The 14,936-nt window shown below is 37.1% G+C and overlaps 1 protein-coding gene across 3 annotated transcripts in view; it reads right to left on the reverse strand.

Moving 5' to 3' along the window:
* Positions 1-14,936, reverse strand: part of COL12A1 (collagen type XII alpha 1 chain) — a 115,046-nt gene that overhangs the window by 33,333 nt on the left and 66,777 nt on the right. For all 3 annotated transcript variants that reach the window (XM_054698934.1, XM_054698933.1, XM_054698935.1), the window contains 10 exons: positions 14,332-14,474; positions 12,748-12,877; positions 10,645-10,764; positions 9,412-9,558; positions 8,581-8,697; positions 8,296-8,442; positions 7,698-7,772; positions 6,032-6,171; positions 3,442-3,565; positions 3,146-3,289 (listed from right to left, as the gene is read on the reverse strand). In XM_054698934.1, the coding sequence (XP_054554909.1) occupies positions 3,146-3,289; positions 3,442-3,565; positions 6,032-6,171; positions 7,698-7,772; positions 8,296-8,442; positions 8,581-8,697; positions 9,412-9,558; positions 10,645-10,764; positions 12,748-12,877; positions 14,332-14,474 (1,287 nt within the window). The remainder of the gene's footprint in view (positions 1-3,145; positions 3,290-3,441; positions 3,566-6,031; positions 6,172-7,697; positions 7,773-8,295; positions 8,443-8,580; positions 8,698-9,411; positions 9,559-10,644; positions 10,765-12,747; positions 12,878-14,331; positions 14,475-14,936) is intronic.

The raw sequence follows: 14,936 nt of genomic DNA on the forward strand, positions 1-14,936 counted from the left end.
AATCAAAAAAACCACCCCTTTTATTATCGAAACAAAAAAAATCAAATATTTGGGAATAAATCTAACAAAAGAGGTAAAGGACCTATACAAAGAAAACTATAAAACACTGTTAAAAGAAATAGAAGAAGACACAAAGAAATGGAAAGACATCCCCTGCTCATGGATTGGAAGAATAAACATTATTAAAATGGCCATCCTACCAAAAGCAATATACAGATTCAATGCTATTCCAATCAAAATCTCAATGGCATTCTTCAAAGAAATAGAACAATTATTGATGAAATTCATATGGAATCACCAAAAACCCCGAATAGCCAAAGCTCTACTGAAAAAAAAAGAAGGAAATGGAGGTATCACACTCCCAGACTTCAAACTATACTACAAAGCCATAATCATCAAAACTGCATGGTATTGGAACAAGAACAGACATACAGACCAATGGAATCGAATAGAAAATCCAGAAATAAACCCACAGATTTATGGTCAACTAATCTTTGACAAAGGAGCAAAGACTATGCATTGGAGCAAAGAAAGATTGTTCAATAAATGGTGCTGGGAAAACTGGGTCGCTACATGCAAAAGAATGAAGCTTGACCACTACCTCACACCATACACAAAAATCAACTCAAAATGGATTAAAGAACTAGACATAAGACCTGAAACCATAAAATACATAGAAGGAAATATAGGCGAAACACTACGGGATTTGCACATCAAAGACATCTTTACAGACACATCACCCAAAGCAGTGATAGTGAAGAGAAAGATAAACAGCTGGGACTACATCAAATTAAAGAGCTTTTGCACAGCAAAAGAGACAATAACAAAAACAAAGAGAAACCCCACCAACTGGGAGAACATTTTTGCACCCAACACTAATGATAAAGGACTGATCACAAAAATCTGCAAAGAGCTGATGAGACTCAGCAACAACAAAGAAAATAATCCAGTCAAAAAATGGGCAGAAGAGCTAAAAAGAAACTTCTCTGAAGAGGAAATGCAAATGGCCAGCAGACATATGAAAAAATGTTCAACATCACTTGTAATCAGGGAAATGCAAATCAAAACTACCATGAGATACCATCTCACACCAGTGAGAATGGCACATATTAAAAAAACTAGCAACAACAAATGTTGGCGAGGATGTGGAGAAAAAGGAACTCTTGTGCACTGTTGGTGGGAGTGCAAACTGGTCCAACCACTATGGAGAGCTGTGTGGAGATTTCTGGACCTACTAAACATAGAGCTTCCATATGATCCAGCAATTCCACTCCTAGGTATTTACCCAAAGGACACAGAAACATCAATTCCAAAGAGCACCTGCACTCCTATGTTTATAGCAGCACTGTTTACAATAGCTAAGCTTTGGAAACAACCCAAATGCCCAAAAATAGATGACTGGATCAAGAAGATGTGGTACATATATACCATGGAATATTACTCAGCATTCAAAAAAGATAAACACATGCAATTTGCAGCAACATGGATGGTGCTGGAAGGGATCATGCTCAGCGAAATAAGCCAAAAAGAAAAAGAAAAATACCGGATGGTCTCACTCATAGCAGGAATCTAGAAAACTTAAATAAGGGACCAGGAAAATGAATATAAGAAAGTGAAAATCAGGGCCTCCCCGGTGGCGCAGCGGTTGAGCGCTGGGTTGCAAAGCTACCGGCGACCTCTGCGGCGCCGGTTCGATCCCCGGCTGCTCCCCGGCCACAGGAGGAGGGTCCCACATGGCGCGCAGACCTCTCCTGCCGCCCGCTGCTCCCCTCAGCAGTGTACTTCGGTCCTTCTGCCTGCTCTGCTCCCCGCTCTGGCTCTGGTGAATTCTCTCACCCTCCCGCGCTTCTGACTGTACCCAGTGCATGTATAAACAAAACGAACGAACAAACAAACAAATAAATAAATAAAAACATGCCTCTATAAAAAAAAAAAAAAAAAGTGAAAATCAAAATCAACAAAAAACTATGAACCAGAGACACTTTTTGGGGGGGTGGGGGGCGGGAGGGGAAGGATTGGGGTCAGAATGGGGTGTTTGCAATTGTATGGGGGAATATAAAAATAAAATTTAATATTAAAAAAAAAAAACTGAATTCTTGAAATTGATTTTCTCAACAACTTCAGGCTCAAAGGAAGCACCTTTGGCCTCTTTTAAAATTGAATCTACAGCTCCCACTGGTAATAAACTTTTATTTATTTAGGTTAATACACAAAAACAAAGTTTTTCCTCCAAAAGCTTCATTTGACAGTAGGAAAAAAATAGACTACATGAAGAATTTGTACACAAATTAGATATAAATAAGGTAATCTCAGGAGGAAGTCTTCAAAATCCAAATTTAAATCAGCTAGATGTCCATAATATACAGAAATATGCTCAAGTCATAATATAATGGTAATAATTTACAAAAGATAATTGCAAGAATAATCTTAGCAAATTTCCAGGCAAAAACATATATGGGCAGAGACAAATTCCATGTAACAAAGTACTTTGTAATTTTCTACAGTAGATCACGTTCAGTACAGAATTTTTAAGATAGGTTCACTTTGGACTCTGGAGGGGGGAGGAGGAGGGATGTTAAGGGAGGTTAAAACAAGTACTTGAAAGACCTGGTTTCATATTTAGCAAGCCTAAGTAGCTAATCCAAAGTGTAGTACCATCAGGAGGGTCTCAGGATGTCTAGTTGCCTAGATCAACCCGGGGGGGGGGGGGGGGGGGGGGGGGGGGGGGTATCTCCCTGAGGCCTTGCTACTTTTTGCAGGGAATCTTTCAGCAATGGGCATTTAGTTTGCATTTGCAAGGTTGTGCTAAACCTTTTGTCTCTCTCTCTCTTTCTGGATAAAAGCCAGCATAAAGAACCAGCACTCCTACTATGGCATTATTGTTTTCTGGAGACTTCCACTCACTATGAGGAAATTAGGTTTATCTTTGATAGGCACTGAGTCACAGCTTATACAAAGAATACACCATGTCATTTTGAGCAATTACCAAACCATTGCATAATTAAATATAAACTGATACTAGGAGGGTATATCATACAGAGTAAAACAATAAAATAAAAGCAGCAATTTTAGTCTTTTGCAATCATTTCTGAACATTTAAAACTTTACAAGAATGAGGACACCCTCGGGCAGCGCCCCTGCTTACCTGACTGCTGGATGACAAAAGCTGCCTTCTTGACCTCATCCTGCGACCGGCCATCAGTCACCACAACCAGCACTTTGGGGACATTCTTTCTCATGCCGCTCTCCCAGGTCAGGACCTTCTCCTTGATGAATGTGAGAGCCTTGCCTATAGAATGTGGCAAGGAATATTTTTGTGTCATCTCAGTGAAAACTGGCCAAATGCCAATAGCTATGGCCAACTGATAAGGATGGTAAGTCTGCTCTGTTACTCCAAACTCTTTGAGAGTGAAGGTCTACATATACTCTGACTGTCTGTACCTGTTCTTGTGTTTCCACCTCTGTATCTAATATTCTGGAGAGCCCCGAGGGCGAGGGCCTTGTCGTTGTATGTGTTCAGCTTGAACTCAGACTTGACCTCGTCACTGTACTGCACGAATGAGACCTGAAAGGGAATGCAGTTTGGTGATAAGGATAATTCATATCTTTGTATATTTCAATTTTCTAGTGAATCCTTACTTACAGAATGGAAAATATGTATTATACCTGATAGAATTATAAACTCCTTAGAGCTAATATTATAACACTAACTACTGCTATCTCATTAAATTCTCTAATTTCTAATCTTTAGTTATATTATCAATAATTTATATTATCAATGTAATTACACTGTATTCACATGGTGCCTTTCCTTAAAAATGTAGCAAGGGAAGGGTAAAGCTGAGGAAAAAGAAGGTTCCGGGGTCAGAAATGAGAACACACTTTTGTGAACTAAAAATTTTTTTTTTAAAGATTTATTTATTCATGCATACAAGAACTAGGGTGCAAACCAGAGGTGCGGGAGGTGAGAGGATTCACCAGAGACAGAGTGGGGAACAGAACAGACAGATGTACTGAAATACACTGCTGAGGGGCGCAACGGGTGAGACAGGAGAGGTCTGCTGTGCCATGTGGGGTTGCTCCCTGGAGGGCTGGGGATTGAACTCTGTGTGTCAGTGGCTGGCAGTAGCTTGATAGCTCTGTCTTTAAACCCTGCGCCACCAGGGAAGCCCTGAACTCAAATGTTGGCTAAACACTTGGTTCTCTGCCAACTGCTCCTTTTCTCTGACTCTTCTTCATGGTAATATGAAAATGATGCATGAGTGACAGTAATCAACACTCATCACAAACTTAATGGCAGTATGACTTAAGTAGGAGAACACTGACTTTGTAGTCAGGATTCACTAGGCTCAAGCTCTGCCTCTGCCAAATAATAACTGGGTGGCACCGAGCAAATTCTCAACAATCCTGGGATGTGGTTTCCTTATCACTAAAATAGAAATAATTATACATACTTCCTAGGGTAGTTTTAAGGACTAATAATCCTGCATACAAAGTAAAATTAATGAACTATGATAGCTATTTATTTTTGTTTTTACTAGAAATCTTAATTTCTAAAAGCATCAAAAAAATTGCTTTTTTGTTGACACATTCAATTGAGAATATAACTAGCTTGTCTTTTTTCTCCTCTTGGGTTAGAACATCCACAGCATTATTTGGGGATTTGAAATTGAGTAATTCCATAAAGTACTACACCATAAAAGAAGACATGGTTTATGAAATTACTTATGGTTCATGTCAAAATCTCTTATTTTCATGTCTCTAAGATGCCACAATGAAGAAAGATAAACTGCAAAATTAAAGAAAAAAATTTGCCAAGAGGTACAGTAAGAAGTCAAAAGTTAGAAGAGAGTCATACAAATAATGACAATATAAAGTGACACTTTGCTCTGATATTAATAGTAATATGGACAAAGTCCTTCAGCCACATGGAATGCCTAAAGCCATCAAGGAAGTCTCTCCACAGGGATGAAATTTAAAATGGGCCTTCAAGGGTTTACAGAATCTAAGAAGGAGCTTATAACAGCTTTAATTAGATTGTCAGAGAGATCTAGGAAGAACCAATGCCCTACCCACAGTCTCCCCACCCCCCAAAAAAAAGACAGTTTCAAACCACTGGACCAGAGAGATCATGGGTAGTTTGGAATGAGCAGGGGAGATTCTTGACTTTACTACAGGTAGGTTAAAGCTAAATGACTAATTATTTTGTGGGGCCTCTCATGGAAGAATAAAATTATTCTAAGTTCCTATTTGTGAAAAACAAAGAAATTTGGAGTGACGCCATGGCAAGAAAATTGGTAGTTATCATTTAGAAAAACAAATGAAATACCCTTTGGGTCAATAACAGCCACTCTTCCTATCAAGGTTCTCACTGTAATGTTATCATAGAGGGGGCAGCATTGTTCCCCACCCAGTCACTATTCATCACTGAACCCTCACATTTAATAGGGTCTGACAATCACAATGCATTTAATGTCCAGAGCATTATATGACATTTTTTTTTAAAGATTTATTTTTTTATTTTATACAAGAACCTGGGTATAGGCCAGATGCGCGGGAGGGTGAGAGGATTCACCAGAGACAGAACAGGGAACAGAACAGGCAGACTGATGAAATACACTGCTGAGGGAGAAGTGGGTGCGACAAGAGAGGTCTGCCACGCCATGTGAGACCCTCACCAGGGGGGCTGGGATGGAACCGGCGCTGCAGAAGCTGTGGATAGTCTCATAGCGCAGTGCTCAACCACCTGCGCCACCAGAGGAGGCCCGCATTATATGACCTTTTATATGTATTAGAAAGAATCACAAACCCCTAAATTCTCCAACAGGGATATCATGTAGCCAAAGAGAATAACTAGAGGAATATTTATTTTCCTACTCATCATTCATACCAAATTCCCTTCCCGAAAAGAAATGCATGTATAAATAAAATGGCAACTAATAAATGTCAAAAATATAGTTTAAACTTAAAAAAGAAGCTCCAAGGAAACAAGATATCACAAATGAATAGCCATCAATAAAGTGACACCCACCTGAATTCCACCTGGATTGACCTCATCAAAGGCTCCCACAGTATTGAAGATGAATTTTACAACTTTGTTAAAATTATCATCCCCAATACTCCAGGAAGCATCAGTCAGGAACACAATATCTGCCTTGGCCCCTTTGCAAACTGGGGGAGAGGAGAGAGGAGGAAATCCCATAAATTCTTTCATTATCTGAAATTATAGAACTTAGAAATGTCATTTAATATCTGGCTACTCAAAGTGTGGGTTAGCACCAACAGTGCTACCTCGGAGTTTCTTAGAAATGCAGAATCTTGAGACCTACCCCAGACTTCCTGAGTCAGATTAGCAATAATAACAAGATGCCCAGATGATTCATACACACAGTAAAGTTTGAGAAGTTCTAACTGGCCCTCAATTTCTGCTCTGGAATGACTCCATCTACTAAGCTCTTTCCTCGCAGAATGCCTCAAGTAGCTTCAAACTATAAATGAAGAGGAAATCCAATAAAAGCAATAATGTCCACAGCATTAGAATAGTGGATTTGGATATTTTGTAATGATTATAAAAGATTTAGTGCAGATGATTTTTTTTTTAATTTTAGATTACTAGAATCGTATGGAGGGAATGGGGTAATAAAATAAATTGATTCAGCTTGAATCTTCAGATGTGGAGACAAAATAATTCTAAAGTAAAGATTATATTTTATGTATAAAAATTGAACATGTAGAGTGTATAACAAGAGCGAACCCAAAAATGCACCACTTCTGTCACAGTCATTGACAGTGGGGAGCCTGTATGTGTAAGGTGGCAGAGTGTATAGGAGAAGTCTATACCTTCAGCTCAATTTTCCTATAAGCCTAACTGTTCTAAAAAAAATTAAATTTAAAAACACATTTTAAGCCAAAATTATTTACTGAATTTCTTTCAACAGTCTAATTAAAAGAAACCCATCATTATTTTACCCTATAACATACAATTAATTTTTAGTTTTACTTATTCAGTAGGTTTAACAATGTTGGAGCATCCTAGAGTCTTCTAAAGAGAAAAATACTTTTAAATTATGAAATCCTTTCAGTTAAACAGCATACAGAATGTGGGAAAAGAATTAACAATTAGAATTAACAATACTTAATTTGATAAAGAACTGAGAATTGCCCTAAGTTACTGAGAGACCAGTCTCAATAGTTCAGTATGTCTTTTGAAGAGTTCAATAAAAGTGACAATTATGTGTCAAACTTCAGTCAATAGAATTTTTTTTTTCAGTTTTGTAGAATACAAAGCACTTCCCCGCAGGTCAGAAGCTAAGAGTTCCAGAGACAAAGATCTCAAGGGTTAGGTTGCAGGTACAGCCAGAAAGGTTCAGAGTATCTGTGCCGCCAATAACTAGCAGAAAGAAATGTCCCCTATGTGACTACGGACCATGTGCTGTATCTAAAGCCTTAATCTGCAATCTTGTGGAGACAGAGTTCCAACTGAAGAGGTGAGGTCATTTAGAACTGACTTTATTCACACCCAAATGTGACCATAGGGGAAGAAAAAACTACTGACACTCTTTCCATTTTATCTAAAAATTTCTCAAGAATAAGTAAGAAATGTTTGATAACCATCATAAATGATATATAAGCTGCATAAATTAGAAGGCTATAAAACTTTTCTCAATTGAATGCATTACTTAATCAGCTGTACTTACCATCCCGGGCTGGTGGAATTGTGGGAGGGGGAGGAGGTGTGGGTGGCTCAGTAGGGGCTTCTGTTGGTTTTACAGCTAGAGTTTAAAAAGCAATAATTAGAACAACACAACATGCATTTGTCATGTCATAGAAAGTAAACTTTAAGGACAATTTAAATTTTCAATAATAAATCAAGTCTCATTGGCAGTCTCATGCTGGAAATTCTATTCTGTCCAGATTTGGTCACATTGGTCATTACTCAACATTGACCACAGCCACAGAAAGCAAAGCCAAGATGCAAAGGGTGAATGTATGGCCTTCAGATAGGGCCTACTGAGTAAAGCCACTAAAAATGGGTGAATATTCATCTTCTCCGTTAGCTAGAGTCATCTTCCTCCATTAGTCCTTTCCTTAAAATAATGTCAACTCTGTAACTCAAGATTTGCTGCAGATAGAGGTCCTGACCCAGCCATAAGTTCCACCTACAAAAACCTGAAGCCATGGCAACATTCCTGCTGCCCAGAGGAAGATGTGCCCACCCAGGAGTCACCTGAGTCTCCCACCCAGTATTCCACTCTAAAGCCTTACAGAGACTTTCCAGATAACTCAAAAACTTACTGGTATGTTCTTTAACCAGGACACCCGGTCCCTCAAGATTTGGTGTCTGTACGAATACAGTGACACCATAGTCATTGTCTGGTGAAAGGCCAGTGAAGCAGTGACTGGTTTCTGATCCACGCACTGTAATTTCTTGTCCTCTGGTTCCTGATTATGACAACAAAGGAAAATGTCCTCAATGACACGTAAAGACATTTTGTACAACATTTTATAAACAAAATGGCATCTTCTTTATTGAAAATCAGAATGTTACTATGAATGTTCTTTTTTTTTTTGCATACACACCATCTGCAGGGCTCAGTTTTAGCCGGTAGGAGGTGGCTGCCCGGTGAGGAGACCATCTGACACAGAATGTATCCCACCCGACCTGGTAAGTTTTCAGATCTGTTACATTTAAATACACTACAAAATAAAGAAGGATACAGATTTACCTCATAAATAAGGGCAAATATCATACTTTCAACCAGAACACTATTTTGGAACTTCCAATGTAAAATCTTACTCTGTTTCCTAATAAGAAACATCCAAGAATCTAGATGAAAAAAGCCAAAACAAACCTGCCTTTTTAATCACTTACTTTCAAGGGAAAGAAATTCCACACAGTCCCTTTCACTACTATGAATTTCAAAGATGTCTCATGGAAAATAAGAAGAAATTTTTCTAAAAGCCTCTCTGATAAGTTCTTAAATAGCTATTAAAGCAATCAGTGATGGTAAAATATATCTGTGGACCAAATCAGCAATTATGGCATTTCTGTAAGAAATTTCAATTAAATCAATGCACTTCAGTAACACATATATTAGCACCAAATGTCAAGAAGAAAATGTCAAGAAAAATCCCAACTATAATTTTGCAAATTAGTCATGGATGAGATTACAATTATTATAATTTTTATATTTCAAAATTTCAAAATATATTTTGAGAAACAAACATATCTCACCATATACATTATTTATATACTCAAATACGTATATATTTGTCTAGCTAGACAAAAAAGGGTCACCGACTTAAGGCTGAGGAAACCACATAGGTTAAGAAAAAACAAAATAGAAATGGGCTGACCTAGCAAATTGTGCTATAATTTATCTTATAACCACAAAAAGAGGCCCTACTCACATGTCGTGCCTTGATCCACCAGGGGGACACTGAGTCCAGAATCATACTGAGCATAAACATTCACATCATAGGTAGTGCTGGGGTTGAGGTTGTGTAACGTGTATGATGTCATTTCTCCAACAAAGACCTCCATGGGTTCATTGGAACCTTAATAACAATCACAAAAATACACAGAAAATATGCCATAACTATTTCCAAATTTTCCTTAAAATCAAATCTCAACTTAGAGTCAAATGATAGTATGAGTACCAATTATCCCATAGTCCCATATACATTTATTCACTGTAGCAAGCACGGCATTATATGCAGGTGAATATAAACCTGAAAGCTAAGACTCTCTTATTCTCAAAGCAGGGCATAGTGCCCAGAATGTAGAAGGTATGCAATCACTGTTCCTTGCATGAATAAGTTTACCATGCAATCAACTTCCTTAAGGCTCTCAAGTCTCTTCTTCAAGCACCACTTTGTCAGCATAATGCTTTGCACATAGTTGGTGCTCAAGTCACATTTTCAATTTTTGTAAAGAGTATTTAAGAATTTCTATCTCAGGCTCATTACACAAGTTTGGTTACTGAAGGTCCTCAGATTTTCTCTTCCTTTAACTTCTATTTCTTACACGAGATGACCTTTCCTTTCTCTTGTCCCCTCTTCTTTGTTTTTTCTAGTTCATACATTTCTTCATGCATGGAAGATGTTCTAGCAAATATGGTGCAAAGAATAGTTTTCTTGTATTTTGCTAATTTTATAGATAGAACATAGAAACAATAATAGCAAATAAATTAATCAAGGTGATATCCATTTAGGTGAAAGTGTAAATGGGAAGCTGAAAGCAAATCTGTCATGAAAATCTAAAATGTATATACCCCAAATGGAAAAATACCTTACTCCACCAGGAAAAAATAACAAATTTATATTAACTAAATATGCCTTATTTCACAATCATAATAATATACAGATGTCTGAATGTAAACAACTTCAATTGTATAATTTTATGGAATAAGTCAAACTGTTTAGCTATACAAATTAATGAGTCTTATCTATATCCATGATAAAATTGATGTACTGAAGATCAGTGATTTAAAATGCTATTTCCAGGAACACTACTTCTGGTCAGAGACAACCATGACAATGGAAGTAGGTGGAGAATCTAATTGTAGGGGATGCTATAGAGAACACCCTCATTTGTAAATGATTCTTCAATGCATTTCTTCAATGATAAAGGAGCTTTCTTACCCACTGGCTTATAAACAATCTTATATCCAAGAACTGGAGAGGGTGAAGGATCCCAGGACACCCTGAATCTTGTATACCATTCATCAGAGATGTGTATGTTCTGAGGAGGAAGCAATCCCACTAAAAATAAATTTTGGCACATATTATTGACTTTTCATTTGCACATAGGGAAAGCATAGAACTTTATGAATATTAATCATGAGCATTGACAGTACAGTCTTATGAGAGTCATTTAATAATATTGCTTAATGTCCTATCCAGAAAATAATTAAGAGACATAGAAATGTTTAACAGAAAGCTTAGTAGTTTTCCGAATTCAAATAGCAACTCAAACAGACCTTAGAAACAGTGCTGGTATGTTATATGACACAAAAAAAATAGATAATAAAAGCTCTCATACCATTTTTAGAATGATATAGATTACAGGTTGCTAAAGCCAAAAAAGCAATTTAGAGACTATCTAGTCAAACCATTTATCTCACATAAATGATTTGCCCATGACCACACAACCAGTTGGTGACTAAAATGATGTTCTTTCCCAGCACAAACATAACCTGGTTAAATGTTCAAGTGTCCAGAGGTACTGCCTTCAACTCCACAGTGATGTTAGGCAGCATGCTAAATAACCACTGAGTTGTTATTCCTCACATTACACAAATCAGGAATTCAACCTGAACATTTTTTTCACAAGAAAAACTAGAAATTGTTTTGCTCTTCCTGGAAAATACAAAATCTAGTGAAAAAAATTTTTACATATTTTAATAAACACAAAATTTCCCCAGAAAAATACCAAAACACATTCTTAAAGCCTAAGGCAAGTGAAAAATGAGAAGTTATTAATTAAAAACATCTCGAGTCCACTAGACTGAGTCTCCACTGACTCAGTCCTATAGACCATAAGACCAAAAGATATGCACATTCTTGGCCTTGAAAGACCGAGCTGGGACAGCTCTAGTCTTACTTTTCTCTTAGGCGCTTTTAAATAGTACCTCTCCCAAATTCTGTAATATTGCCAAGATCATTTGAATGCAAAAAAGAGTTCTGGCAACTTAGTATAGCAAGGAGATTAAAATCATGTTACTTAAAGAGATTTTTGCTTGAATGAGAGGAAGAGGAATGCCAATATTTACCTGCAACAGAAAGCAGACCTAGAGCCCCACTTGCCTTAAACCAGTGGCTCTTAAACTTGGCTGCACATTAGAATACCAGCAGGTCCAAGGCACACCTCAGACCAGTTAAATGAGTATCTCAGGCATAAACATTTTTTTTTAAGTTTCCAGATGATTCCACTGAGCAACCAAATTGAAGAACCTCTATTCCAAACCATAAGAAATTGTCACCTCTGTAGGCTGGAAAAGAAGCCTAGGAACAGGTAATTATTTGTAAATTAACTTGATGCAAAAAAAAATACAAAATATTTTTTCTTAAAAAAATAAAGTTTAAAGACAGAAGATTACAGCCCAATTACTACTTCCTTATTTATGACTTAAGATTCTATCATAATTTTTTTTCTGATACTAAATTGATTGAGTTAACAGCTACAGCCTTAACTGACACAACAAATTAAATTATTCATAGAACATACAATGGTTTTCAAGAGAAGAAATAAATCTATCTCAAGCAAAGCAAACACTGCAGATTCTTGTCTCCTTGTCCTAAAGTGAACCTTTAAAAAGTTTTTAAAAATTATATTCTGGGGCCTCCCTGGTAGCACAAGGGGTTAAGCACAGCACAAGCTACAGCCACTGCAGCACAAGTTCGATCCCTGGCCAGGGAGGTGACACACATGGCGCAGCAGACCTCTCCTGTCTCTCCTGCTGCTCCCCTCAAGAGTGTATTTCAATCGATCTGCCTGTTCTGTTCCCCACTTTGTCCCTGGTGAATCCTTTCACCCCCCACACCTCTGGCCTGTACCCCAGTTCTTGTACACATAAATAAACCTTTAAAAAAATTCTTATATCACTGATAAAAATCATGTCTAACATATATGTTAAAAATGTTTAAAATCATGTCTAACATATATGTTAATGTAATATTAATGTTATATTGATGATGCACTGATAAAGGCAAAATTAAAGATTATAAATGGTATAAAACATTTACCAGTTCTTCCATTTCCTGTTAGATGGCCACCATCTCCATCCTCATAAAGAGCAATAACAGTAATTTTATAAGGTGTATCAGATTGCAGGGGCTGCAGTATTACATTGTTTCTTCTGCCTGGGACTGTGGTCTGTAAGGGAAGTTAAAATACGAATTTATTGCCAGCTAGAGGACATCCAAATCAAAAGACAGTAATTTTTTACACACTTCCTTAAACAGCAATGGCTTTCTCATATTTTCTTTTTATTGTACAATACTCATGGCAAGACCAAAATTCTACATTGCCTCTGTGCAATGTAGGCAAATAGATGCAGACTTAGGCAGATAAAAGCTCAAATCCCAGATTAGTCACTTACCAGCCTTATGACTTAGAATCTCCAAAGAAAAATGAAAGGTAGCGATGCACACACACTTCAGCATGCACTGCTGTACTTAGCAGCATGTTTACTTCATCTCTCCTTGGTTTGTATTATTTTTTGTGTACTCCTTCAACTTAACATGCCCACTGCAAGGCAGGCACTATAGTAGCTGCTGGGATGCATTAGTGAGCAAAAGTGGACTCTGCTCTGCCATCAAGAATATCAGTATGATTGATACTCATTAAGTTAAAAAGGTGCAGAAAAAGAAATGGAAAAATCGATCAACTACCTCCATAATGAGGAAATGAACCATATAGGTCTCTTAATCTCTCTTCAACCCTATGCTTTACTTCTTTAACCAACAGGGATAACGTGTCAGTGATTCCCAGCATGGAGTCCCTTACAATGAATGGCAAATTAAGGGGAAAATTACATTTTTAATGTTTTCAGAAAGTGAAGGGAAATTTTATGTTGCATATTTTCCATGGCAAGTTTGAACAAACATTAAAGCATGAGCTTTTCTGCTTTGGCAAACTAAGCATGATAATACTTTTTATCTCATTTTGATCATAAATTCTAAATGTTAATTATATGTGTTTCTGATTAATAAAAGGGGCTTGAACTAAAGTTTAATATATCATGTTCACAAGGTGAAATTATTTTTATAATATGAGATTAATGGAAGAAGTATGAGCAAAGAAGATGTAATTATGAAGTGATTGCAAATCACAGCCCTATTTGCTTTACAAACATTTTGTATAATCGTTCACTAACCTATTATATCAATTAATCACTAAACTTTAAAGGAAGCAGTGAGTTTTTCCATCCATAATGGACAGATATGCATAATGAGGGCTACCAGGAAGCTACAAAATAACTAGATTTGATTCTCAAGATAGAAATATGTCACAAGAAGTTTGAAGCTAATATGGAAGTATATGTATTCCACAAACAATGTATGAAAGATGTTAAATTTAGAGAAAGGAGAGATCACTAAACACTGGAGTATTAAAGGGAAACTTAATAGAAGAATTGTATTTAAAGAAGGGGTAGGATTTTGAAACCCACATCATTTGAACATTAATTTAGGTAGCTCAAGATACTAAGTATTATGTTTTTCACTAGATTCAACTCTTATAGCACACTCCTAAAGAAGAAAGCTTAATTTCACCCTCTAACCAGGTAAGAGGTTATATACACTCAAATAAATGAGCATTGAACTCACATATTCATCTATTGGATCACCAACAGTGGGAGAATAAATGATCCTATATTGCTGAACTGGTCCATCAGCATGATCCCAGGTTACAGAGAGGCTATTGGTTGTCTCCCCAAAGACTCTCAGATTTCTTGGTCCACTTCGTGGTACTAAATAAATAAAATACAATAGAGTTAATTGCTAGTCTGTGAGCATGGGGGCCATGGGTATGGAAGGAGGGGTATGAACGAATTTTACTCAAGTCAGATTAAGAAAGTTACATGCAGATATTTCAGCATTCCCTAGGCTGTTTACTCCCATTGATAAAATACACACGTTCCTGGTTTTAATGAGAAAACATAAACAGTAGAAAGTGCTACATTTCAGAGCTCTGGTTACCTGGTGAAGACTCAGTGACACTGAGCTAGATTTGAGTCTAAATGTACACACTGAGAAAGAAAGGGATTATTTTAACCACTACAACTACCTCCTGTTTTAATGAAACATAGAGGCCAAGAGCCCATGTTTCCAAAATGCCCATTTGATGAGAAAGACTCACTGCAGGGCACAGAAGGGGATGAAACCCTTCCTTAACTTAGGTCCCAGATGAGAAAATGAACTTCTCTCAGCAC

This window comes from Talpa occidentalis, unplaced genomic scaffold, assembly GCF_014898055.3.
Source record: "Talpa occidentalis isolate TD23 unplaced genomic scaffold, MPIMG_talOcc4v2.1 talOcc4.2, whole genome shotgun sequence".
Lineage (NCBI taxonomy): Eukaryota > Metazoa > Chordata > Mammalia > Eulipotyphla > Talpidae > Talpa > Talpa occidentalis.